We start from the raw sequence: 24,201 nt of genomic DNA on the forward strand, positions 1-24,201 counted from the left end.
TTGGTTGCGCAACAGGAGCTTAATTAACCGAAAATGGCAGCTGCACAATGATCCGCAGCAGCACGCAGCGCAAGGCCATGTACAAAACACTTGATAGTGACAACCCGCTGCTCTGCTTTCTTCGAGCATGCAGGGGATGGAGGGGATTTTGGCAGTATAGACTGTGAGCAGCATAAAAGTAGGCGTGTATTTCCAGCCAAGACACTGTGTAAGCTGCATGGAAATAGACAATGCAAATGGCACTGCAAGCCTTTTGAGCAGGGCAGGATGCACTCCTTATTCGCTGTGGCAGCACCCAAGACCTATATGCGGAGCGGAGTTGCAAATAAGAAACGTCACCATCAACAACTACAAGCTAACTGAGTAATGACTATTTTGTCTGGAAAAGAGGGACACAGCGCAAAAGGACCATGATTTGGCAAAACGGCTTTACCAATCGCTCATGCAGCCTGCCGGCATAAGTGCCATTCAGCAAAAACCGAGCAGATGGTATAGTACACAGGAGGAGCTGCACGCACCTTCTGGGGCTCAAGAACCTAGCCCCAGCTCTATAGCACAGAGAGGGTGGTATCTGGGGCACCTTAAACCACCCCTGGATCCAAATATAGACAGCAGCTCATTTGCTGATCACACGTGTTGCCGCACTCTTTTTGTGTGGGTAGCAAGTATCCCCGACCACATTTGTGGCCAGATGTCACTCTCTTGGGGAAAGGTATGCGGAGGCGATGTAGGTAGGCGCCCCCTTACTTGCCTGTGCAGCCAGGCTTGACGTTCTCCATAGCTGATCAGTATTTCTATTCCAGAAAAGGAACTTGATGGCACTGACGCCCAGAGGTTTGCAGATTGTCAGTGACATTTCTGTGGCCTCTACGGAATGTTGGTGCCGACCTGCGTCCATGAGCATTTGGATATGTACACATAGTGAATTATATATAAATGAATACATTTGTCAAACCGTAAATGAGCTAGTATTCACATAAAAGAAATGGGTATGCAGAAACGATGGATAGAGGCCAGGGGAAATGGGGAAATGCATCGATAACCTGAACTGAAGCAGGTACAATGGCTAATTGAAGTGACAAAAACCCATCGGCAGCTTAGTCGTGCACCGAAATACGGCACATACACAAGCCACATCTGCCTGCATGTGCAAAAAGGGACTGCCGACAGAGTGAGTTCAAGCAAGTACAGTAGACAGTGCCGCTGCAGTCGCCGTCCTACAAATCCTGGCTGCGCAAGCATCCTATGTGTCCTGTACTTTTGCCCTTTGGACATTATTTTTTACTTACACCTAACATTTAAACCATGTCTGCCAAGCGCACAAGCAGTATCTCACTCAAGAACAGTCCAGGAAAGCGCCTGAGAGGGGGCGACGTGAGCAAAGCGCTCAGTCACTCACCGGTGCCGTCAGCGCCAAACGACAACACGTTGCAAAGCGGCAGCAGCAGCAGCAACAGTAAGTACTGGAAACATCCTCGTACGTTTTTAACCAAAAGAGCATGTCTACTAACACAACACTTGACAAATAGGCAGCAATCGAGGTCAAGAGAAGAGACAGCATCGTCGTCACCGGACAGACCGAGCTCCTGCAAAGGCCTCTGGATATAGACCAGCTGCCAGAATCGCTTCTTAACCAAAAAAGAGATCCAGGCAGAGCGTGAGGAGCTCGCCGAGAGTGTTGTCTCTGGCCAACTCATCGAGGGTACCGACCAAAATCCACACCTATCATAGCTCCGAGGGGAGAGGCGGGTAGTGTTTCTTCATCCATAGCCGTCATTATCCATCCTCGAGCTGGAACATTTGCTGGACCCCAATCACGGATGGTTCCGATGCGAACAAAATACTCACTCACACCATGAACCTGTTGTACAAGGACGCCAAAAACGAAAGCCCGCGCTCGCGTCGACTTCGAACCAGAGGGTATAAGGCTAAAAGGAGGGAGTTCCTCGAAAGTCTGCGAGGAATCCTGGAGGAGCTGCAGGTGTGGGTCCGCCACCACAACAAGGGCAAGGCCGGCGGCAAGAAAGAAACGAAGTTGTACGCTCCCTTCCAGTCCTTCGTTCACTTTGTCGCCCCATTTGTCAAGTTCCTCTTTGACAAACTTGGTCTCGGTATGCTTTTCCCTTCTGTCGTTCATCAGCGCTGCATCATCTGCTATCCGAAGACGAACAGAAAGCCCCTATGTGGCGACGACGACCGCAAGATTGACATCGGGTTGACCACCTGCCGACCTGGCGATTTGGAAGAGCAGCTGCCTGATATGTCCTATGCAGATATATTCGCCATTGTCGAGGCAAAGTACTCAAACACCCGCAAGGACAAGAATGACGCATATAAGCAGCTTGTGGACTACTCGCGCCACATGTATGCCGCCCAGCCAAATCGCCGCTTTATTCTGGGACAGACCTTCCTGTGGAACCGAAGTGCGGGTCCTGCTTATTCTCAAATGACTGCATATTTGCAGAGCAACCCCATGGACGTATCAGCAAGTGCAGGTCGTCGGGAGTACATTGGGCTGCTAGTGAACCTCTCGCTGTGCGACAAAGACCAGCTGGGGTATGATCCGACGATGACCTGGGATAGTGAGCACGAGTACTGGACCATCGAGTGCCCTGACACCCCAGGCGAGTCATCAGGGCAGCCAGGCAACAAAAACGTACTACTTCAGAGATGAAGTTGCCAAAGCCGATAGCCTTTTCGGTCGGCACACGAGGTGCTTTTTGGTAACAGATGAGGACCCTGCTGGTGACAGAATCAAGCCCAAGTTTGTTGTGCAAGGATGCATGGCCGGAGGTTCTACAGAACCATGACGACACGCGGGACGAAGGTGATGTTTATGCGCCAGAATCACAGAGGAACTTGCGAACTCAAATGTCGAGGACCTTGGTCTATCCGAAGGCTCGAAGCCGGTGGTCGCGTTTCGTTCGATACTGACAGGGGTCCGATTTGAGGACAACACGAAAATGCACTGGGATCCGCTCTACTCGCTGCGCAAGCCAGACAACACAGCAATTCCGTTCCGCGTCCACAAGCGTCTGGTTATGTCACCGATTGGCGAGCCAGCTGGAAACCAGTCGAGTCTGTCCACGAGCTCATTGTTGTGCTAGGCGATGCGATGCGCTGCCACACCGAGGTTCTGCAGCGGTGCAACATCCTCCACCGCGACATTTCAGACAACAACATCCTTGTCGTGCGTGAGGAGGGCAGACCAGTACGCGGGCCTATTGGTGGATTTTGATAATGCCCTGGATCTGGAAAAGGATAATGGCGCAAACCCGCTACTATTCAGTCAGGATCTCATATCTATAGGAGCATCAACAATCTGCTTGGATCTGATGTGGAACGGACAGAACTGGACGATTGGGAGTCACTTCTCTGTCTACTATGTCTCTGTGCAGCAGTCGGTATTGGAGAGAGATATCAGCGGTCACCAGAAGAGATAAAGAAGTTGCCCATTAAAAAATGGTGCACAGCAGATGCAGAAATTGTTGGGAATTCAAAGACGGTACAGCTCTCTTGCATCCAGGTGTTCGAGGATAAAATCATTCGCAGGTTTCAACCAGGCCCAGCCCGATATCGAATATTTGCAAAGGCTTGCAAGAGGCCTGTACACAGGCTTGTGCAATAACCAAACTCTAAACAACCCTCGGTACAAGGGAACAGGCCTTGTGACGGTTGAAGGAGAGCCTGAGGGTGTTAATCCATTTGCAGAGCGGATAAGCATGAAGGGCACGATTGTTTCGGACTTGCTTGAGATCATGGAAAAAGCCTGGAGGGACTCGATGATGGTGGTTAAAGCACTGGCAGATTCAGATGCTTGAGTTTTTCAATCATTTTCTATTAAATTACATGTTTATTATTTTTCACACTACATTGAAACTCAGGTACTGAGGACTAGAGTATAGTTAGATCATGTGCCATTATCGCAGCTTACAGTAGTATATATCACATTGATGGTACACAATACCTCAATGGCCGAGAGGTGGCTCGCTCACCTGGTTAGCTTAACCTTTGCTGATTTGAGTGTCAAGAGCAATGACTATTATTGGAGAGAGTATGCGTAGCTCAAGTTTGTCGATTGCAGCCAATGTCTCGCTAGTAATAGTACAGCATTCCTCATCATCAGCCACATTTCGGGTGACAGATGCCTGGCTGGATCAGATTCGATTTGCTCAAGCAGTATAAGCAGCCTGATCTTAACGACAACAACCACATAGCATCCAAAGCAAAAGCCACACTGGTAGACACACCTGCTCAAAGAGCTGAGTTGAACTGTAGACTGTTGACGGCCTCTTGATCTCGCTTATTTGACCTCCTAGTTTAACATTTTCTGCATTTTCCCTAATTTCTTCATTTGTAATGAGCAGCAAGCAAATTCCCGCACAGCAACAGCAGGTACTCGAGGCGCACACTTGTGGCTCCATAGTCTGCATCGGCACCAAGCGGCCGCTTTCGGACCCCGACCAGCCAGGCATCGACCTGCAAATATACCCACCCAAGAGGGTGTGCACTTCTCGTGTGTGTGACACCAGCAAAACGCTCAACCCCAGCACCAAGAGAAAGTTCACAGATGATGACGATTCGCTCGATGATGACAGACCATCGCCTGCCAAAAAGACACGCACATATGGTGACGCGGAAGGTATGTAGGATATTCGCATTGTTGTGGCAGTAGGCATACTGACACCTCAGATACTAACCACACGATACATGACATTGTAGATGACTCGTTGGTGTTGCGCACCCGGATCATTGCCCGCAAAACTGACAGCAAATTATGCGCAAAGAAGCGCCAGGCCACAAGAAACAAGACTGTGGGCAGACGAGTAAGCGCTCACACCAAGCGGAGTATTCAGGCACTACTGGTGTGCCCTATCAACATTTCGTCACCGACAAGCACAGGGCAGGCTCAGACTTCAACTGGAGGTAAGTGTATGCTAGTCGTAGTTGTGCCTATACCTAGAACACCATACTAAAGTGAGCTGCTATTTATTTGTCACTGTAGTCGTACTATCAGCAGCAAGAGTTCTGTCTGCCACTGAACTGACTTCCAAGGCAGAATGCTCTATCACCAAGAGAAAGATGGCCGATGATGAGGATTCGTCTGATGATGAAGGACCATCGCCTCCTAAAAAGGCACACGCTTCAAGCGATTTGGATGGTAAGACATTGTTGTCAGTAGCATGGCATGTGCGTTTGCTTTTTAGATACTAATCACACAGTATAAAACTCAATAGCCGGATCGCTGGTGTTGCGTACTCGGATTGTTTCCAGGAAGGGTGTCAGCCAACTACGCGCAAGGAAGCGCCAGGCCACAAGAAAAAGGGTTGCGGACAGACGAGCAAGCGCCCACACCAATCAGAGCATTCAGGCACTACTCTCACACCCTATCGACATGCCATCGCTGGCAAGCTCGGAGCAGATTCAGACTTCAACTGGAGGTAAGCCTATGCTTGTGGTAAATGTGATGGCATCGAGAACACTGCATTAAAATGAACCACCACCTATTTTCCATCGTAGTCGTACCATTAGCAACAGGAGCTCAGCCCGCTGCTCAAACGACTGATCGGCCGGTAAGCTCTGGCGTCAAGATGCATCAGACAGACAAGAATCTGGTGAAGAAGAACAGGCTATCGCCAGCAAAAACGGCGCAGGCAACAGTTTCAAGTGAAGGTAAGGGCATGGCGTATGTTTATAGTACGAAGGGAGAGTGGTAGTGTCGGATACTAATCGATCAGTATATGGAAGTGTAGGCGAGTCTTCAATACCTAGCTCCCGATCATCTGCCAAAAAGGCTGGCAGCCAGTCGCGCAAAAAGAAGCATTTAGCAGCCAAAACTAAAGGCACTGACACGCAGCCCAGAATTCGCACCAGACAGAGTGCCCATGCACAAGTTTCAAGCTCAGGCAATAAATTGCTGTCGCCAATTAACTCACACACCTCAAGCCAACCAAAAGGTAAGCACATGGCTGTCGTCCTTGCAAGTACATGGATGTTTACTACATGATGACCAGCTAACATTTATGGAACAATGTAGAATGGTCTCCAGAGTCCAGCAATATTAGGACCGCTGCCACGTTGAACGGGTCTTCCAGTTCCACAGTATCCTCAGCACCGAGTATGGCATCATATACAGCGGAATCCTCGCTTGATAGCAGGTGGTGTAGTGATGACGACGACGAGACAGACACTGAGGCAGACATGCGGGTCAAGACGCGGCTCATCAGAGATGCAGATGCAGTGCTCGACATCGCAAAACCGCGGAGTGCTGCCGGGAGAGTGCTTGCCAGCAACATTTCCAAGCACATCTCAGCCGAGATGGAGCATCGGCTCAACACAACTAGCACATACGCAATAGCTGACACCAGCAAAACCCAGTCGGCTTTGGAAGCGCCCATGCAAAACAACAACTATCGACAGCTGCTGCTCTCCGACACAGCATCTGCCATGAGCAAGGATGAGCACAGCGCAGCCACGGCCAATGCATTTGCAGGGTTTCGGGAGTGGATTGCACCCGAGTCGATACAGCATCAGCCTATTGGAGCACCATTTACACCACCAGACAGTACCTGTGGTGACAATATGGACGATGCTAAACAGATACACACATCCGTGCAGTCATTCATTTATTTCGTCGCACAGCAGATCGACAGTTTCATTAGCGCACTGGATGCAGATGCGCTTGGGGAGCATCGCACATATCGCCGTCTTCTACCATGCATGAATCGAGAGTGCCATCCCAGCAACACAGGCAATGCTCCAACCATCGAAGCAGGCATCACTACACAACACAGAGACAGCAGTATTGAGCCACTCAACAGCTTCTGCTATGCTGATGCATTCGCTGTCATCGAGGCACGACCAGGCAAAACTCGGCGCATCATTGACAAGGCGTACGCACAGCTGATGCAGAGCACATGCAACATCTATAAGGCTCAGTTCGACCGGCGCTTTGCTTTTGGCTTGACCGTCTGCGACAATGAGGTGCGGGTGTGTCTATTTTCCAACGATGTGGTCTTCTCATCCAGCGCTCTTGACATGTCCACTGCATTTGGTCGCCAACAATTCATCGAGCTGCTAGTCAACTGGTCTCTCTGCGATGAGGACCAGTTGGGATTCGACACAACAATCCACTGGGACAAGGATAACAACTGCGGGACCATCGAGTGCCCTGACACAGCAGACGAGTCATCATGCTCTACAGCCACAAAAACGTACTACTTTGACAAGGTGCTACCAGGAGCAGACAGCCTTTTCGGTCGGCACACGAGGTGCTTTTTGGTGACAGACGAGAGGCCTTCTGGCGACGAAATCAAGCCCAAGTTTGCTTTGAAGGACACATGGCCGGAAGCCACAGAGGACCCCACCAGAGACAGACGAGACGAGGTGATGTTTATGCGCCGAATCACAGAGGAACTTGCGAACTCAGATGTCGAGGACCTGGTCTATCCAAAGCTCGAAGCCGGTGGTCGTGTTTCGTTCGATACTGACGGGGGCCGATTTGAGGATAACACAAGAAATGCACTGGGCCCGCTTTACTCTCTGTGCAAGCCAGACAACACAGCAATACCGTTCCGCGCCCATAAGCGCCTAGCTATGTCACCGATCGGCGAACCACTGGAAACTGTCGAGTCTGTCCACGAGCTTATCGTTGTACTAGGCGATGCGCTGCGCTGCCACTCCGAGGTGCTGCGGCGGTGCAACATCCTCCACCGCGACATCTCAAACAACAATATCCTTGTCGTGCGTGAGGAAGGCAAACAACCTCGCGGACTACTGATAGATTTCGACTGCGCAGTGGATGTAAGTGAGCGTCAGGCGCCGAATTCAGAGAATGTGGGGACATTCCCCTACAGGAGCATCAGCAACATATCGGATACAGATGTGGAACAGACAGAGTTGGACGACTGGGAGTCGGTACTCTACCTACTGTGTCTCTGCGCAACAGTCGGTGTCAGAGAAGATTATGAACAAATACTCATAGATGCAAAGGGTTGAGAATTAGGAAATGGTACACTGGAGATACTGACGATGCTGCGTGTTCAAAAGATGGTGCAATGTTCTTGCATCGAGGTATTTGAGGATAAAATCGTTCGCAGCTTCAACCAAGCCCAGCCCGATACCGAATATTTACAAAGGTCTTGCAAGAGGACTGTACATGGGTTGTTCAGTAATCGGGCTCTAAAAAATCCTCGGTATTGGGGGACGTTAACGCGAAGTATTGGAAGAATGTCCGAACCAAGTATCCCTTCCAAGGAGCGGGTGAAGATAAAGAATAGTGTTGCTGATACCCTGCTGACGACGATGAGTGCTGCCCATTTAAAATCAGCTAGTATCCTTTCCGCATCTATGAAATAAATGTTTTATTACCGTCACTTGTCGACGCTGTCTGCTACAATGCGTGTCTGTTGCTTAAAGGGCTGTAGCCGTTAGGTGCAGCGGGCCACATGATGACGAGCACCTGGCGCATATGGAAGCAATATAGTTTTATGACTAAATTTGCTTTGTATTCTGGGGAAATCTCCGCCATAACGGCACCACATTTGCCTGGGGGTATACTCGCCGATCGCCCCAGCCTGGAAGCTGCAGAAGCCTTATCGATCTTTTGCCGTACTCTTGGCAAGCCCGTCACTCTCTGCCCCATGTTGCTTGGAGGGATTAGGTGCGCGGCTTGCGGGAGAGTTAGCCCGGGAATCGACCAGTCGATAAGGACACGGGTTTTTGGTCAATGCGGCTAGAGCATACCCAACAATGCCGCATGCCAAGGGAGTGTCGCGCTTCTACCAAAGCTGGACGTGACAACAGGTCGTGTGGCAACATCAATTTATTTAAAAACATCTGAGGACTGAGTTTGGTTAGGCGGAAGTGGTCAGCAAGCAGTGCATGGCCCTAGCCAGGCCGCCTTGGGTAATGTTGAAGATCCCTTCTTTCACCAGGGCTTCAACAATCACTTGTTGCTGAGCCACGGTGCAGATGCTCGAAAAGATGTTGACCTCGGAGCAAACGTTTCCATACTTCATTTTGCGAAGCTTGAAGATGCTGTTGCAGTCGACGAAGCCGGCGACCTCATTCCTTTCTTTGATGATCGTGTCAATTGCAGCAGCACGCCTGAATGCAGCACGAGCCTTTTTCGTAAAGCCGTCCCAGCTATCAACAAAATTGACCTCATTGGACAAAAAGTACCTGAGCAGAGGAGGTGAATGTGAAAGCAAAAACGTGTGCTTGGCAGTGTTGTCCGCATGAGGGTCCTTCAAGCCTGAAGCAATAAACTCGTTGATGTAGCCATCCGGGCTGTGGGCAAACTTGACTAGGTCAAAATCTACACTAGGCTGGATACTCTTCACGGTGTTCACAGCTGGTACGTTCGTGTACGGTAAAGCACATAGGGCAGCTTGGGCCTGTGACCCGTCCTTCTCAACCGGATACTCACCGTTCAAAACCGACGTGTACAGGGCGATAGCCTCGTCGAGGTATGGAACAACTTTCTCAGTCAGCGCAGCTACTGAGGCAATAGCCAAATGATGCTGAGATATCTGCTCCTGCATGCGGTTGATGTTCTTCCGGCGTTAGCGGCGTTATCATTTGCACTGAAATGAGTTTACTGACCAGCTCGCCTTGTGCGAGACCCAGCTCGGTCTTGCAGGCACCGTCGAATGAGGCCCTCATTTCTTGCAGGAGCTCAAGGAAGCGGTTGGCGTGGCCAGAATGGACAGGCGCAACCAGGGCTGGCGGCTGAGGAGGGCTGACATGGACAATGTCGTCAACGTCATCGGCAATGTCGAGACGGTCATCGACGTGAAGAGGGGAGGGGGAAGAGAATACATCTGGGGAAACACCACCATTTTCAATGACGAGTACCTGCACAAAAAGAACGAGTAGACAGTGGGAGGAAAGTTTGCTGTTTGTGCTGAACGCTGAGAAATGAAGGGCTGGTCTTCGGGCGAGATGTCTGTCGCTCTTTATAGTCTTTGCACGGTGTTTAGATGAAACGGCCCAGGTGCAGGAGAGGCTGGCGAACATGCCTTACCGGCGATGCAAAAATAGCTGCTGTGCCAGAAAAATGATTCGGTTGAGATGTACTATGTACACTCCTACCTTCATTGTACAAGTAGACCAGCCTCTGAAGTTGGTGTATCAACAGATATTGATATACGCTGTTCAATGGCATCTTGCACAAGCTGTATTCATCTAGGGAATCTGAACAAAAGCCCCACGTGCTGAGCACGATGATGAAGCTGATTTTCGGAGACGCTGACGAGTGACCCTCGCTGGCGCTTGTGATGAGGCCCTATACATTAGCCTCCATGATGGCATCAAGGACCATTGCTTCTGGTGCGCAACAACTGCACTGATGGGCATAGTAACTCTATCTACCATCAATATATGGCTAGATACACAGCGACCACAAATATGATTATGTTGAACTTGAGCATCAGTATGTGTGAACACATGACTGCATACTTAGCATATTCAAGTGAATGTCGTGGGGGTTAAAAGAGACATGTCAATATAAAATAGCGAGAGAAAAAATGAGAAAATTTGTGTTTTGTGTTTAGTTGGCGGCAGCAGCGGGCTTCTCGGTCTCCTTCATGTAGGTGTCGAGGTCGGCGTCAAGCGACTCCTTGGTAGCATCCGGGCGCTTCTCGCGGTCGCCACCACGACCGCCCTTGTGGCCGCCACGGCGACCCTTGCCTCCGTTTGCAGGACCGTTCTGCTGCTTCTGCCGTCCGGCGCCATTGGCTCTGCCACCGCTCCTCGGCGCCTTGCCGCCAGCCGGCGATCCCTGCATCACAGCGCCGGGCATCATGGTGGGCATCATCATCGGCACAGCCATCGGGTTGTAGGCGACCTCAATCTTCATGGTGCGGCCGTCGAGCGTCACGCCATGGTAGCGCTCGACTGCCAGGGCCGCGTGCGCCGACGACCGGAAGATGACCTCGCCGCTGCCCTTCGACCGGCCATTGGGGCCAAAATTCAGCGTGGCACGCTTGACTGGGCCAACCTGGGTGAACAGCTCGCGCAGGTCCGCCTCGGTCACGCCATAGTCCAGGTTGCCAACCAGGATCTTGCCGCCCTGGCTCTGCTGCTGGGTGTTGGCAGCGAGGAATGCAGCCTGGTTCATCATCATTGTCTGCGCCGCCAGTGTTTGTTGCTGCTGCTGCTGCTTCTGTCCGCGCTTCTGGACTCCGCCGTCGCGGCGGGCGTAGGGCGAGCTGCGGTTCGACTGATGGCCGCTGCTGTTGTTGCTGCGACGTCCACCGCCGTTGCGGCGGGGGGTCTCCGAGATGATCTCATCGAGCGACTTGTCGAGGTTGGCGGACATGGTCTGACGTGTTGATAGACGGTCTATGTTCCACACGAGGCAGAATCCGATGCATGTGTGAGTGGGAGAAATAATTCAGCGAAAAGAGCGAGGGAGTAAGATGACAGTGGTTAGAAGCATGTGTTAGCGTGAGCAACGCGAGAGAGCTGGAGATAGAGGAAGAAATCCGACAATAATTGCAAAACACGAGCGGTCCTTTCGAAATAAGCACTTGCGAACGACAGTTGGGCACGGTGGCTCCGAGTAAACACGCGAATGAGCCAGAGGTGCCTAGTCGGCAGCAGACTGAAGGGGGCGATGAACGGGGGATGCTCCTGTTGGCCCTGGTTTGCTCAGCAGGCGAAAGCGAGACAAGCTCCAGTCCGCGATCCACTCTGCGAAACCAGCCAAAGGGGCCGAGCCAAAACGCTCAGTGCTGCTACGTAGAGCAGGGGACAGGGTCAAGCCGAGGGCCTGCGTAGGCTCTACCAAGTAGCTCGCCACTAGGCACATTCTCGCTGCAACTACGCTTCAGAGCCTCCACTGGCGTCCGCATCCCCTTCGCCCCAATCGCGCCCCTCTGCAGCTGATCCGCGCCAGGAGTTTGTTTGCGTAACCGGCGAACTGCGGCCAGCAGAGCAAAGAAAAGCGCTAGCGCTCTCAAGAGCAGCCACACCGCCCACGCTTTCATTCTTCGCCATTTGCTGCCAGTTACGCTCGCACGTGTGCCCGCCAGCCCCCGCCTCAAAGCACGGCCACCACCGCTGTTTCCGACCGACCCAGAGGGAAGGGGCTATCTCCAGACAGGAGAACGCATCGTCCACCAGCCACGAAACGAGTGAAAACGCGTGCGCGCAGGGCAAAATAAAGCGACAGGACAAAGATACCCAGGCTTTCACAAGCGTGAACAGCGGCTCGCTTGGACTCAAAGACCACACATTGCGCTGTCTTGAAAGAATAAGGACAGAACACCGGGCGACAAGTACCTTAAAGCGAGCAGGAAAGAAGATAATTGAGAACGACAAGCAGAGATTGTCGAATGGGCGCTGGTAGAATAAAAAAGAGTACAGAGAAATGGCTAGAGAAGAAAAATCAGGAGGCAGAGTGTTTCAGGCTCGCAAGAAAAAGTGGCACAACGGAGCTGGCCAACAGCACATCCAATCACGATCGGCGAGCGCAGATGCGACCGATTGCGGCTTGCGGAGCTTGGCACACTGGGCTTCAGAACCACTGTCCATGCCATGGTTCGGATTCTATGGCTGCTGAGTATCAGTAAGCGCATCGTCTGAGCAATAGTGGACAAGATGAGCGGACTAATACGGTACTGCTTCATTTATGAGTTGGAGGCTGCAAGCATGGTAATAATAAAGGCTAATGATGCCACATACCAGGCAGCGAGCATGCCAGATACTTGGAACAATTGTAGCAGGCACATAGCCGCAATATAGTAGTGTCTCAACCGGTTCGAGTGCTGGCCATAGCACTGCCCACTGAACCTCAAAGATGTTCAATTGACAGCATCTTTGCGGCCAGAAAGCGACATGGTATTTGTACTCTTCAGGCTCAGCTTACACACAAGCCCTTAAACATGAACAGACTCGCAGCTGCACAATGCCTGCCCGAGTTAGTTATTACGCGGATCATATCTTGTCTCCTGCAAATCTTGGCCAAATCTCCTCCTCGCTACATGATTGTCAGCAGTCTAGGGTATGCGAAATGCCCATCACTTCTGTCCCTTCTACAGGTGCCCCAGACCTGAAGGAACGTAGCCGCTAAGGAATTCTACAAGCATGCAAGTATATTCCTTGGCCTGAAATGAGACCTTTGTGCAATCTGCCTCCAAATACTAATCATTGAACTGGCGGCCGAGGAAAGCGTTCTGCGCTTTGTTAAGCAGGTAACCGTCCGTGTCAGATTCGATTGTATCTTTAATGGTCGGGCTGCTGACCCACTGCAACAAGCAATCAGTCAGCGTGCATCGCATGCAGAGTTGCCCCATCTGGAACACCACCACATCTTCGGTATTCAGATGTTCTAGCTTGACTCAGTCCATTTTCCAAAGCTGCCGAATTCAATTGCCAACTGAGCAGTGATAAGATCCAGGTGATGCTAACCATAGCGAGCGGGTGTAGTTATTGCACATCCTGACAAGTCGAGTCCAGCAGACAAAGTCAGCTACTTATCAGGCACAACCCCCAAATAAGAAAAAAATCAGAGAACAAACCGGCATGAAAGCCTTGGGTACAGCGTAAACTGCTCGTCTTCCCTTATCGTTTGCCTTCTACTTCCTCACCACTCCCAGTTTTATTGTCCTTCTCATAGTAATTATGGCGAGTTCTACGTATGGTTGCCCCAAGTGTGATGAAGTATTTACATCACCTGTACAGCGGTGGTTTCATCGCGAAGTTCACCGAAACGTGGTGTTCGCAAAGATCCTGGGCCAGGTGACACTTGAGTTCCCTAAAGTCGACGATAAACGAGCGCATTGCCGATGTGGAAAGTTGCATACAGCGACCAATCTCAGGTATCACCACGCAAAAGCATGCCCGGAATGCATCGCCGAAGCCAGAGCGATTCTTGCAAAGCAGACGGGCAATGTAGAGTTGGAGGACCTGGTGATCGATGAGTCTCGTGATTTCGAGTTGCAAACCCCGGTGGCGATCCAATACGACGAAGAAGCGGTAAGTAGGATGTATTATGAATACACCAGGTGGAAATATGGTGACTGTAATTACTAATTGCATTACGCAGGGATAGGCTTTGCAAACTGGCCCAGCATTGGACAACGTCGGATTTGTTATCCATCGCCCCACTGGGCTGCTTATTTGCCGCATGTGTCGGGCAGCAACAGTCAATAGAAGGCTTCGAGATCACATCACGATGTGCGCACAGCAGACTACATCTGAACGCAAACAAGGAGCCACTGTTGAGAGCATCCAGGCAGCATGCAGCTACCTAAAGACAGTTGGGTGCCTGATAGGCGACAAGATCACTGCTCAGAAATGGCTTGGGTCACTAAGGGGCAAGGTATTTGCGCGGATTCCAATTCTGCCAGCGTTTCCAGCATACAAGTGCTCTGTCTGCGGGTTTATTGGCAAGACCGAGTCTGCATACAGCAGCCATTTCGCAAAGTTCCATAAGGGACCCGCACGTTCTCGAGCTTTTATCAAGGTCCTTGCGCAGCAGCCGTTCACAGCGTCACATTTTTGCACGATACTCGAGATCAGCGACGCATCGGCAATGGCTGAAAACATAGACAATCGGTACAGATATTGCGATTGGTGAGCTTATTGAACCGCAAGGTGCTATTCTCCTGCCATCGCCACCAGCAGGGCTGGGAAGAAGACTTGGTACTGATCTCCTGGGCTGGAGCAGTATTGCTCGGAATTCGATGTTTATGGAACTGGCAGCGCGAATGTGCAATAGTGAGGATACTTGGTAGAGTCTACTCAAGGAGCTCCTCATGCGTGCAGTTGACAGGGTACGTATGGATTATGTACCAGCTGCCAGAGACGACGCTGGGGTCTTGTTGGCTGGTCTCAAGGACTCGCATATGTCTGATTCTAGTAGAAGTGAGCTGCTTCCGTTGGCGTGCAGATGTACACCATTATACTTGTTTCATGTGGGAATCCAGCATACCGGTGGATGCTAGGTATGACAGAGGAGCAAGTCAACGCAGCATCCGCATTAAAGCAGTCCCTTGAGCATGGCACAGGCTCAGGTATGGCCGATATTCAACATTGGAATGAGATGTGGTCGCTATTCAAGGATCTTAATGCTGCGTTGTGGATGTACGCGCTACCAGAGTACAGTGAGTCGTGGGCAGACCACTTTGTGTACAGGGTCCTGGGTTTATTTTTGTGGAAGGAAGGCAATCTCCTAGAGCAGCCGTTCATTGCCGATAGTGTACAGGCGACAATACTCTGGACGCATATTGCACTTCATTTAGTGCACCAGTCTGTAGTTGGCGACCTTGACTACCCGGATTCGCAAGGGCTCCTTAACCTGTTCCACTATTATCTACAGCCCGGACGACAGACGCCGTATGGGGTTATATCTGGTGTTGCTTGTGTCCTGGTGTGGGCGGCTAGATGGGATGACACATGTAAGGGTATGTGGTGGGTGCAAGACAGCGGGTACTCTGAGATGTGCTACCTGTCACAACACATTCGCCTTGCAGATATTTCCCGCGTCTACCGTTGCATCCTTGATTGCCTCGAGTTGAAACAAAACCGGATCCTGAGCGGCATTGATTCAGACCAAGCATTCGGGTTTGACACCAACGATGCAGTGGGTTCGGACAGCAGTGGTAGCAGCACTCTGGCATCTATTCTTGGATGTAGCGAAGCCGAAATTGAGAGACAGTCGCAGCTTCTCTTTTCATACAAGATCGAGCAGCAGGCATTTACTCAGCGTGGAATCGACACGCCCTATGCGTGGGACTACACACAGATGATGGCATGGCAGTCTGAGGTTGGCGAGCTTGTAGACTACCTGATAGTTGCTTTGTGTATGGTAAGCGGCGCTGCTACAAGTACGACTGGTCTTGCCAGTATCCAGGTGCAGGACATATCTACTTATCCGCCCGGTGAGTTATCCGGCGACAACACACTGGTGATTCTAATGGGGCTAGAGAAAAAGGTACCGATGGCTCTGCCGCACCGGATAGCCAATGTGCTGTTGCATTACCTGATGTTTATTCGGCCGTGCGAGCAGGCGGTTGCCGGGGCATTGGTTAGCAGCGAGGAGTCGAAAAGTTGGGTCACGCAGAGGCACCAGCAATATTTGCTGATTAAGCGAGGCATGCAAGTTGGCGAAGGCGATATTTCCGGCATTTTTGCGCGTGTGTGGAGTAACGAGAGCCGATTGAGACTCCCATTAGATGACTGCTGGCGTGTAGCTTGGTCGTTTGCTGTAGCGCTGCTGCACAAAGAGCTGTCGCTGGAGCGGGTCGCCCAAATCTGTGGCTCGCTGAGCGGCAAATTCCAAAATCCGGCACCTGAGAGGGCTGGATTTTATGAAGAGCTCTGTGTATCCAAGCTCTGGAACACACTTCTGGAGTCATATTCGGATCAAAGATGAATCTATGAACTTGACATGCAACATCTGGGTATTGTGATAAAGGGCCATAACAACACGATGTGTAAAAATAAAAACTTTTTCAGAACGTTGCGTTTCCTAGATCCACCACACCCCTGTAGACGTTAGATCCCCTATTAACAAAAAACTACCACATAATGGCTACATCACAGTCGCAGCAGCAACAGCAGCAGCAAACTGGGCAGCAACAGCTCGATGCAGCGTTCCCGGCGCCACCCGACTACTACCAGCACTTCACCGACGCAAATCTCGCCAACCCGTCCGACAACGCCTATCTTGACCCGCCGCCGCCACTCACAAGCGGCGACTACTCGATGTTTGGTCGCACATATAAAGTGCACGAGCAGCTGCCGACGCTCAGCGAGCAATCAGCTACGCAGCTGTACCCGGAGGGCGCGATTGACCGGGTGGTGGAGCTGCGCAAACTGAACCATAGCGTGTTGTTTGAGTTCCTCGAAATGGTCGATATTTTGATCAAGGACCCGTCGCAGTTTGGCGAGCGGTCGGCTGGCGTGCACAACATTTTCGTCAACATGCACCATCTGATTAACGAGTACCGCGGGCACCAGGCAATGGAGACACTGAAGGTCATGGTGGCAGGGCAGATTGAGAGGCGGCGGGAGGCGGCGGAGAGAGTCAGGGAGACGTGCGCCGAGTTGGAGGAGAAGATCCGGGGGCTGAAGGAAGAGGCGAGGAAGAAGGGCGTGGAGCTGGCGGCTGCTGGGGTGGAGGCGGAAGTGGATGGTGTGAAGGAGGAGCGGCCGGAGAGGGACGTGGAGATGAGCGGGCTGCGGAATCTGATTGACGCCATCAGCCAGATCCAGTGAGAGCTTTTGGAAATGTAGGCTTCATTTAAACAAAAAAAAAAAAAACAAAATACGAGAGCTAGCTTGTTATAAGTTGCCGTTGGTCGCAGGCTCCTGCAGTGCAATCTGGTTGAGGTGGTCGCAGACGCGCCAGAAGAACAGGCTGGCGGAGTCCTGGGAAAACGACATGGTTTCGCGCAAAAAGTCTGGCAGCACGTCCAGCTCGGCGGTCTCTTCGTACGGCGTGTACTGGAATTCGTCGGGCAGATCGTCGAAAACCGTCAATACGTAGCCAATGGTTAGGGTGGGGCCGGCCTGCAAGCATTTGTAGGACATGCCCTGGTCCTCGGGCACCACCTCCTCGATGGTCAGGCCGGAGATCATCTGCAGAATGCGCAGGCTGTCGCGCAGATTGAAGTCGACGCTGGTCTCGGCCAGGCGCTGGTGGTGTTCGAGCTGCTCGATCTGCGCATCCTTGGTGACCAGGTCCAGCGACAGGGTTTCGACCTGCTGCTGCAGCACCTTGACGTCCTTCTCCAGCGCCTTGCGCGCCTCCAATTCGGCAGAGTCTTGCTGCTTCTCGCCGTCCTTCTTTATCTGGCGCCTGAGCTCCTCGTTGTCCTTGCGCAGGGTGCTGATTACGGCCTCAGCGCTGGCGGTCTGTTTATGGGCAGACTTTTGCAGCTCGGCCAGGGTTTTCTCGGCCTGTGTGACACGCAATGCACTGAGATCTTCGAATTTCCGGCGCCACCGCATGGTCTCGTCGGAGTCGGCGGAGCGCATGCGCTCAAGGGTGGGCACGGCAGCGCGGGCCTTGGCGAACCGCGCTGGCGAAACAATATCGACTATTAGGTCATTGGCGGGCGGCTCGGTGCGCGCGCGCTTGGCCTGGGAATGCTGGGCGGGCCGCGAATCGACGTCCGACAGCGACTCTGCGACCGTGCGCTTCCGCCTCGCCGGGCTGGGCGTCGGGCTGCGGGGCTTTTTGGCCCGGCCCGCTTTCCGCACAGGCGTCGTCAATGGATCAGTTGGTGTATCGGCGTGCTTTCGAGGCCGGCCAGGCCCACGACGCACGGGCGTCGCCAGCGGATCATCAAGCGGAGGTTCGCTGTGCTTACGAGGCCGACCAGGCCCACGGCTAACTGAGGATTGGGGCGACGCAGCACTGGCTGCTGGGCTGTGCACCGGCGTAATAGCAGAACCGTCTGGCGTCTGATTCTTCCTCGGTCGGCCTGGTCCGCGACGCACCGGCGTTTCTGGCTGAGCTGCCTCTGGGTTCTTCTTTGCGCGACTCGATTTATGCTGTGCAGGCTCGTTGTCAGCGCTCTTCTTTGGCCGTCCTGACCCGCGCTTTACAGGCATTTCTGATGCGTCTAATGGCTCCTCTGTGGTCTTCTTGGGCCGTCCCCGGGGACGCGCTGGTGCGGGAGCGGCGGCCTTTGAGCGGATTTTGGTCCCGGAGGGTCGGCCACGGCCGCGCTTTGCGGGCTCAGCTGCGGTGCGTACGCCTAGGGGAGTGTCGGGCGGGGCTGCGCGTTTGGCGTTGGGCGGCGGCGTCAGTTTGCCGGCCTTCGCGGCTACTGCCAGGTCGTCGTCAGGAATCTTCCGAGGCGGCATAGCCCGAGGGGGTTTTTGTCTGTACAGAAAATAAAAGAAAATGGAAGTGAGCACAAATTGGAAAAGAGGAATCCGTACGCGTAGAGTAAAAAAGCGCGTTGTGAGGAGAAAAACAAAAAAATCGACAAGCAAAAGCACGGGAATTCAGGGGTTCTGATTGGCCAATGCATATTTACGGGCACCTCGCTTGGTTTTGAGAAAAGGGAATAATTTAGAGGTCGGTCTCGTCGTCGACCTCGGATGGAGCCGTGGTTTCGGCAACCACTTGCTCGCTCTTGGGCGTCGCAGAGTCCTCCATCTTGACATTCTCTATCTTGACGTCATCCTCAGACGCTGGATCGGCTTCATTCTTGGCTTCGTCGTCGTCCTTGGTGTCTTCGGGCTTGACCTCATTTTCATCATCATGCTCGGGCTCTACTGGCAGCGGGTCCGAGTGATGGTGTAGCGGGCGCAGCGTCCTGCTCACGCTGCCAATGACCGATGCAAGCCGCGCGCGCAGCACGTCGCTCTCGGTCTGGACCTCCAGGGTCTCCGCATCAACAGTTGCCCTGAGCTCATTCAGCTCGACCTCGATCTTCCGGCCCTCGGCCATGCGCACGCTCGAAAACTGATGCTTCATAAACGGCACCAGACGGTCGGCCACGCTGCTCTTCACATCAACACGCAGCCCATCGTCGTGGGCGTGGGCACAGCTGGTCCGCGTCATCTTGACGGACGCCGGGCTGCACTCGATATTCAGCACCACAGCAACCACCGAGTCGGCCACCATGTCGCTCATGGCGCTGCCCTCCCACTCGATCTCGACAAACGGCTTGGCCGTCGAGTGGGTGATGTTGACTGAGTCGTAGGCGCGCAGCACAGTGGTGACGTCCGACTCGGATTTGATTGTGGTCAGCGTGAGCACCCCAAACATGCGCTCCAGGTGGTGCAGCAGCAGCGCCAGCGAGGCCCGGCACGGCACAATCTGGTGCTGCTCGACTACGACCTGCTCGATGGCGCTGACGTCCGCCAGATCCGCCACGTCCACCAGCGTATACTTGTAATCGCGCTGCACCAGAATGCCCGCGGCTCGGTCGCCGTCACCTGGCACCTTGCGGGCCAAGGCGCCTATCACACGCGCCATTTTCTCGCCGCGGAAATGCAGCTGGACGGTCTCGGTGTTGCGCGGGGTGTGCAGGTGGATGGCGTAGTCGCTGCCCGCGTACTTGTCGGTCAGCGCCGAGCGCAGCCGCAGCATTGCGTTCTGCTCGCCATGGACCAGGATCACGTGCGGCGCCCGGATCTCGTCCACAAACGAGCTGTTCTGCGTGTAGTCTACGTGCGCCGAAAACGACACGTAGCTGACCGACATGCGGCGCGGGATCCGCTGCCCGGCCAGCGTCATGACCTCGTCGGGCTCGTTCATAATCGTGCGTGCCAGCGTACCCTCCACCGAGTACCCCGTGATTAGCAGTCCATTGCGGCGGTCCGGCGCCCACCGGTCAAACAGCTCGCGTGACAGCCCGCTCTGCAGCATACCGGGACTGGCCACCATCACGCATGCGCTGGCGTCGTCGAACCCGCCCAGGTTCTTGAGGTTCGAGATGTGCTTGAACTTGAACGGGTTGCTGCCGGTCTCGCGCGCCTGCGTCTGGATCCGCTGGTTCATCATCAAAAGATATGTTTCGTAGAATGTCATGCAGCGGCTGGCCAGTGGCGATGCAAAGTAGATTGGGATGCCCTCGAGCTCGCGCGCATGCCGCTGCCAGTACTCCTCCAGAATCAGTAGCAGCTCCTGCGTGCGACCTAGCGCAAACACCGGCATCAGGCACCGCCCGCCGCGCTTCACAATGTCGCGTACCGCGCTGGTGAACCGGGCCTCGCGCTCTACCCGCGGCTCATGGCTCTGCACGCCATATGTCGATTCGGTAATCAGCACGTCTACCGGCACATGCGGGTTCTCCGCCGCCATCAGATGCCGGTCCTCCTCGCGCGAGTAATCTCCTGTATACAGGACCTTGACGCCGGCTATCTCAATCACATACATGGCCGCTCCCAATACGTGTCCGGCATTATATGCCGTGAACTTTATGCCGTCCACGTCGATTTGCTGGTGGATGTCGATGGCCTCGATTTTCCCATACGCGTTGTCCATGTCCCGCTGGTCGTACAGCGCCCCTGAAGACGCGTTGTTGGTCACCCGCACATAGTCCGCCACGAGCCATTTGAATATCGCCTTTGTCGGGTGCGTCATGAAGGTCCGGCCCTTGAACGCCGTCTTTTCGATGTAGTACGGGACCGCCGCTGCATGGTCTACGTGGAAGTGCGTCACCAGGAGCACGTCCACTGACGCCGGATCCACTTCGTCTATAAACGGCAGGCTGTTCTCGCCCTCGTACGCCGGGTGCAGCCCGCAGTCCAGCATCACCGTCTTGCCCTTGTACCGCAGCACTATGCACGACCGCCCCACCTCCTGACCCGCGCCCAGCGGTGTTATCTGCAGAAGGTCGTCCTCGTCCTCAATCGCCACCACGATATCCGCCTTGCGTTTTTGTGCCATTTCTCAATTGCTCTGTTATGTGGAAGGTGCAAAAAGTGCTGAGAGAAAACAAGCGTGCCTGCCAATTCAAGGTGCTGCGAATTGGGCTCTGCTTGCTCGTTCCTTGATTTAATCATCTGATAATAATCCTTCCTTGGTCTCATGCGGAGCACGCCCTTGGCCAAGCCAGCGGGCAACTGCAAATCATACGCCAATGCTCTTGGCGTGGAATTCTGCCAGAGTATTTATACACCAAGACCGTGCGAGTCCTGGAAGCGCCCAGCGACGCCCCCCAAATGTTTTCCGAATCGAATATGGCCGCCACGCAATGTTCCTGGTACCGGACAACTCACACTGGCTCCACATCTCTCCGCATCTCTCACGGGAGCTTACTTTTGCTGCCCTTGGCACTATACACAAACAATGATAGGTGGTTGATCCCGTGCCGCCAAGACACCACACATACAAACCGGCTCCAGAGCGCACCATGCAAGTGTCGTAACGATGACTGGCCTATTTTTATCGCAAAATCAACGCCGTCGCCGGGTTGGGGTGGCACACAAAGAAAGCCATTGTCGCATCGTCCTGAGCAAGAGTGCAACGTCCCTCCTGGCTTAAATACCACGCGCAACGGGGACGGTTGTCCTTCTGACTGTTCCTATTCATCGCTTTTTCGCTTTTCTCTTTCTAGGTTATTACTTCAGCAAACTTCCAACAAAAAACAAACACACCCACCACCAATGCTGCGCGGATTCCTGTTAGCACTCGTGTTCTTTCTCCTGGCCCTCCAGGTCATCTCTTCGCTATTCGAAACCGGCCTATACGCTGCCGAGAAGATCTATTTTGACCAAAACGACCTGACCTACACCAAGGGCTGGCTGTACTACTTCAAGTGGGTGGTGAAATGCCTGTCCTTGGGCGTGGCGCTGGTCCTTCTGGTCGGCAGCCTGTGCTCGTGCTGCTGCGGCGGACCGAAGAACTCTGGCTCCGGCGGCCGCAGGTTCCCGCGCGCCCTGGGCTTCTTCTCGCTGGTCCTGACTGCCCTGTGGGCGGTCGTGGTGGCATTCCAGGTGCGCAACAATGACAAGACCAATGTCATGTCGATTGTCTCGACCTCGATCCAGGCACAAAAGTTCGTCTACCCGCTGGGCGACGGCTTCTCGCTCAAGAACGACTGCAGCGCGTATCCCTTCACCTCGATTGACCACGGCACCACTGCCTGCAAGCTGTTGCTGGCAGAGTCGGCCGTGGCCATTGCATGCCTGGGCCTGTGGGCGCTGACCCTGATCTTCTCGTTCTTCCTGTGCTGCACGGTTAGCCACACCCAGAAGAAGAACGTCCAGCAGGTTGCCTGGGCGCAGCCCCAGCAGAACTACTAACTGGCTTCTTTGTAAAGCCCCCATGTAAATTTTTTGTCCCCTCGTTTTACTTGCTCTCATTTTGCTTTTGGCGTGCGTTTTAATTTAACCACTAAAATGTTGTCTGGATATTTGGCTTTTTTGCTCCCGCTTTTTTGCTCCCGCTTTTTTGCTCCCGTTTTCCTGCTTTGTAGAGTTACCCGCTGCGCAGCGCGGTCCTATTTTTAGAAGAGCGTAGATTTCTGTGAAAATCTGCAAAAGGGCATGGCTGCTTGGCCAGAAAAGTTGTCCGTCTTGCATATTCGCCGACAGACATCAGTGCATCGCTGCCATCGACTGTCTGGCACAACACATCATCCTCTGCTGTCATCGAGCGCACTACGCCAACGATGCCTAAATCCGCCAGCCACTATACTGCAATGCCCTGCCAAGCCCGCAGCTGGCATCCAGTCAGAGGGCACTGATCAAAAATAAGCTCCAAAACTGTTTCTAATTCCAGAAAGCTGCACTGGACAAGAGCTGTCGACACATGCAAATCCAGGTCAAACAAACCGGCTAGTTTTTTCTTTGTTTATGAGAAGCGACAAGAAATCAATCGAATTTCGTCTAAAGGATGAAGCAGCAGATCACGCAGCACAACGGGGCCTTGCTGAAGATAGTGCCAGCTCTTTGTTTCCCTTCTTCTTGCACTTTACCTTCACTTTATACATTGTTAGCGCCACTCTTGGCCTTCTACTCCTTCCTCGCACACTTTAATTTTTTTTGCCTCACATCCTATGCTTCGCACCATCCTCTACCCAATAATCATTGCTCTGCTCGGTGTGCAGACAGTGCTTTCGGCCGTGCAGGTCGGATTCTACGCGACCTACCGCATCCAGTACAGCCGCCACAGCCTCCGATACTACACTGACTGGCGCACATACTACCGTTGGGCCGTGCTCGGCACCTCGCTCGCCATCGCCTTCTTCCTGATGATCGCCAGCCGCCGCGCGCCCTTTGGCAACGACCCGTACCGCAAGGGCTGGCGCCGCGGTCGCACCTACCCGGCCGTGGTCTCCGCATTCGCCTTTCTCTGGACCGCCCTGTGGATTGTCATTGCTGTCCTCCAAGCCTACGACCACCGGCAATCGGATTATAGGAGAAAGAAGGCTGATTCGACCGATGTGAAGGACTTCGTGTTTCCGCTGGGCCAGGGTTTCTCGCTGCAGAACAAATGCGAGACGTTCCCGTACCCAAATATGGACCGCGGGAAGACAGTCTGCAGACTGCTGTATATTCAGTCGGTGCTAGATATTGTTGCTGTGTGCGTGTGGGGGTTGGTGTTTGTTGCCGCAGTGGCCCTGTTCTTTGCGCGGCGCCAGAAGCGTACACCGTCGATTGATGAGACTGTGGCTGCCGATTTTTGAATCATGCGTCGACACACACATGATGCAGAATGTGATTCGATAATGTTATTTGTTTTTTCTTCGCGATATATAATGCAACTATTTCTATGCCTTG

At 53.2% G+C, this 24,201-nt stretch overlaps 12 protein-coding genes across 12 annotated transcripts; 8 read left to right on the forward strand and 4 right to left on the reverse strand.

Moving 5' to 3' along the window:
- Positions 1 to 1,530: 1,530 nt before the first annotated feature.
- DL89DRAFT_324939 (uncharacterized protein) lies at positions 1,531 to 3,238 on the forward strand (the record flags this gene model as incomplete). Its single annotated transcript, XM_040891496.1, has 4 exons — positions 1,531 to 2,607; positions 2,642 to 2,764; positions 2,846 to 3,078; positions 3,108 to 3,238. The coding sequence occupies exons 1-4, from the start codon at positions 1,856 to 1,858 to the stop codon at positions 3,236 to 3,238; spliced, it is 1,239 nt and encodes a 412-aa protein (XP_040740506.1). The 5' UTR covers positions 1,531 to 1,855.
- A 238-nt stretch (positions 3,239 to 3,476) lies between these two features.
- On the forward strand, positions 3,477 to 3,821 carry DL89DRAFT_260162 (uncharacterized protein; the record flags this gene model as incomplete). Its single annotated transcript, XM_040885757.1, has 1 exon — positions 3,477 to 3,821. The coding sequence occupies one exon, from the start codon at positions 3,477 to 3,479 to the stop codon at positions 3,819 to 3,821; it is 345 nt and encodes a 114-aa protein (XP_040740507.1).
- A 1,363-nt stretch (positions 3,822 to 5,184) lies between these two features.
- Positions 5,185 to 8,375, forward strand: DL89DRAFT_64546 (uncharacterized protein). The gene is made up of 4 exons (XM_040891928.1): positions 5,185 to 5,441; positions 5,521 to 5,673; positions 5,754 to 5,957; positions 6,038 to 8,375. The coding sequence occupies exons 1-4, from the start codon at positions 5,396 to 5,398 to the stop codon at positions 7,996 to 7,998; spliced, it is 2,364 nt and encodes a 787-aa protein (XP_040740508.1). The 5' UTR covers positions 5,185 to 5,395; the 3' UTR covers positions 7,999 to 8,375.
- Positions 8,376 to 8,846: 471 nt separating this feature from the next.
- On the reverse strand, positions 8,847 to 9,559 carry DL89DRAFT_270046 (uncharacterized protein). Its single transcript, XM_040888546.1, has one exon. The coding sequence runs from the start codon at positions 9,543 to 9,545 to the stop codon at positions 8,856 to 8,858; it is 690 nt and encodes a 229-aa protein (XP_040740509.1). The 5' UTR covers positions 9,546 to 9,559; the 3' UTR covers positions 8,847 to 8,855.
- A 1,029-nt stretch (positions 9,560 to 10,588) lies between these two features.
- DL89DRAFT_205772 (RNA-binding domain-containing protein) lies at positions 10,589 to 11,068 on the reverse strand (the record flags this gene model as incomplete). The annotated part of the gene is made up of 1 exon (XM_040884076.1): positions 10,589 to 11,068. A coding segment is annotated over one exon (480 nt), but the record flags the coding sequence as incomplete, so codon positions are not given.
- Positions 11,069 to 13,502: 2,434 nt separating this feature from the next.
- Positions 13,503 to 16,490, forward strand: DL89DRAFT_306125 (uncharacterized protein). The gene is made up of 4 exons (XM_040890899.1): positions 13,503 to 13,983; positions 14,060 to 14,583; positions 14,747 to 14,874; positions 14,937 to 16,490. The coding sequence occupies exons 1-4, from the start codon at positions 13,630 to 13,632 to the stop codon at positions 16,382 to 16,384; spliced, it is 2,454 nt and encodes an 817-aa protein (XP_040740511.1). The 5' UTR covers positions 13,503 to 13,629; the 3' UTR covers positions 16,385 to 16,490.
- DL89DRAFT_270048 (MED7-domain-containing protein) lies at positions 16,315 to 17,502 on the forward strand. Its single transcript, XM_040888547.1, has one exon. It carries the CDS (start codon positions 16,540 to 16,542, stop codon positions 17,227 to 17,229), a length of 690 nt encoding a protein of 229 aa, XP_040740512.1. The 5' UTR covers positions 16,315 to 16,539; the 3' UTR covers positions 17,230 to 17,502.
- DL89DRAFT_295397 (uncharacterized protein) lies at positions 17,296 to 18,825 on the reverse strand (the record flags this gene model as incomplete). The annotated part of the gene is made up of 1 exon (XM_040890635.1): positions 17,296 to 18,825. One exon carries the CDS (start codon positions 18,823 to 18,825, stop codon positions 17,296 to 17,298), a length of 1,530 nt encoding a protein of 509 aa, XP_040740513.1.
- Positions 18,826 to 18,930: 105 nt separating this feature from the next.
- On the reverse strand, positions 18,931 to 21,501 carry DL89DRAFT_64570 (mRNA cleavage and polyadenylation specificity factor complex endoribonuclease subunit Ysh1). The gene has a single exon (XM_040891929.1). The coding sequence runs from the start codon at positions 21,362 to 21,364 to the stop codon at positions 19,037 to 19,039; it is 2,328 nt and encodes a 775-aa protein (XP_040740514.1). The 5' UTR covers positions 21,365 to 21,501; the 3' UTR covers positions 18,931 to 19,036.
- Positions 21,502 to 22,764, forward strand: DL89DRAFT_64579 (uncharacterized protein). The gene has a single exon (XM_040891930.1). It carries the CDS (start codon positions 21,640 to 21,642, stop codon positions 22,720 to 22,722), a length of 1,083 nt encoding a protein of 360 aa, XP_040740515.1. The 5' UTR covers positions 21,502 to 21,639; the 3' UTR covers positions 22,723 to 22,764.
- On the forward strand, positions 22,734 to 23,277 carry DL89DRAFT_270051 (uncharacterized protein). Its single transcript, XM_040888548.1, has 2 exons — positions 22,734 to 22,838; positions 22,867 to 23,277. Exon 2 carries the CDS (start codon positions 22,966 to 22,968, stop codon positions 23,173 to 23,175), a length of 210 nt encoding a protein of 69 aa, XP_040740516.1. The 5' UTR covers positions 22,734 to 22,838; positions 22,867 to 22,965; the 3' UTR covers positions 23,176 to 23,277.
- DL89DRAFT_270052 (uncharacterized protein) lies at positions 23,205 to 24,201 on the forward strand. Its single transcript, XM_040888549.1, has one exon. The coding sequence runs from the start codon at positions 23,478 to 23,480 to the stop codon at positions 24,105 to 24,107; it is 630 nt and encodes a 209-aa protein (XP_040740517.1). The 5' UTR covers positions 23,205 to 23,477; the 3' UTR covers positions 24,108 to 24,201.

Source organism: Linderina pennispora, assembly GCF_002104995.1.
Source record: "Linderina pennispora strain ATCC 12442 chromosome Unknown DL89scaffold_15, whole genome shotgun sequence".
Classification (NCBI taxonomy): Eukaryota; Fungi; Kickxellomycota; class Kickxellomycetes; order Kickxellales; family Kickxellaceae; genus Linderina; species Linderina pennispora.

Excerpts from the sequence above, each read along its gene's own strand:
- DL89DRAFT_64546 (XM_040891928.1), top strand. The coding sequence starts at position 5,396 with ATGCCATCGCTGGCAAGCTCGGAGCAGATTCAGACTTCAACTGGAG. Across the intron at positions 5,674-5,753 it reads GGCAACAGTTTCAAGTGAAG|GCGAGTCTTCAATACCTAGC; the intron begins GTAAGGGCATGG and ends ATGGAAGTGTAG. Across the intron at positions 5,958-6,037 it reads CACCTCAAGCCAACCAAAAG|AATGGTCTCCAGAGTCCAGC; the intron begins GTAAGCACATGG and ends GGAACAATGTAG.
- DL89DRAFT_270046 (XM_040888546.1), bottom strand. The coding sequence starts at position 9,545 with ATGCAGGAGCAGATATCTCAGCATCATTTGGCTATTGCCTCAGTAGCT.
- DL89DRAFT_306125 (XM_040890899.1), top strand. The coding sequence starts at position 13,630 with ATGGCGAGTTCTACGTATGGTTGCCCCAAGTGTGATGAAGTATTTACA. Across the intron at positions 13,984-14,059 it reads TCCAATACGACGAAGAAGCG|GCTTTGCAAACTGGCCCAGC; the intron begins GTAAGTAGGATG and ends ACGCAGGGATAG. Across the intron at positions 14,875-14,936 it reads TATGTCTGATTCTAGTAGAA|CATACCGGTGGATGCTAGGT; the intron begins GTGAGCTGCTTC and ends GTGGGAATCCAG.
- DL89DRAFT_270048 (XM_040888547.1), top strand. The coding sequence starts at position 16,540 with ATGGCTACATCACAGTCGCAGCAGCAACAGCAGCAGCAAACTGGGCAG.
- DL89DRAFT_64570 (XM_040891929.1), bottom strand. The coding sequence starts at position 21,364 with ATGGCACAAAAACGCAAGGCGGATATCGTGGTGGCGATTGAGGACGAG.
- DL89DRAFT_64579 (XM_040891930.1), top strand. The coding sequence starts at position 21,640 with ATGTTTTCCGAATCGAATATGGCCGCCACGCAATGTTCCTGGTACCGG.
- DL89DRAFT_270051 (XM_040888548.1), top strand. The coding sequence starts at position 22,966 with ATGGCTGCTTGGCCAGAAAAGTTGTCCGTCTTGCATATTCGCCGACAG.
- DL89DRAFT_270052 (XM_040888549.1), top strand. The coding sequence starts at position 23,478 with ATGCTTCGCACCATCCTCTACCCAATAATCATTGCTCTGCTCGGTGTG.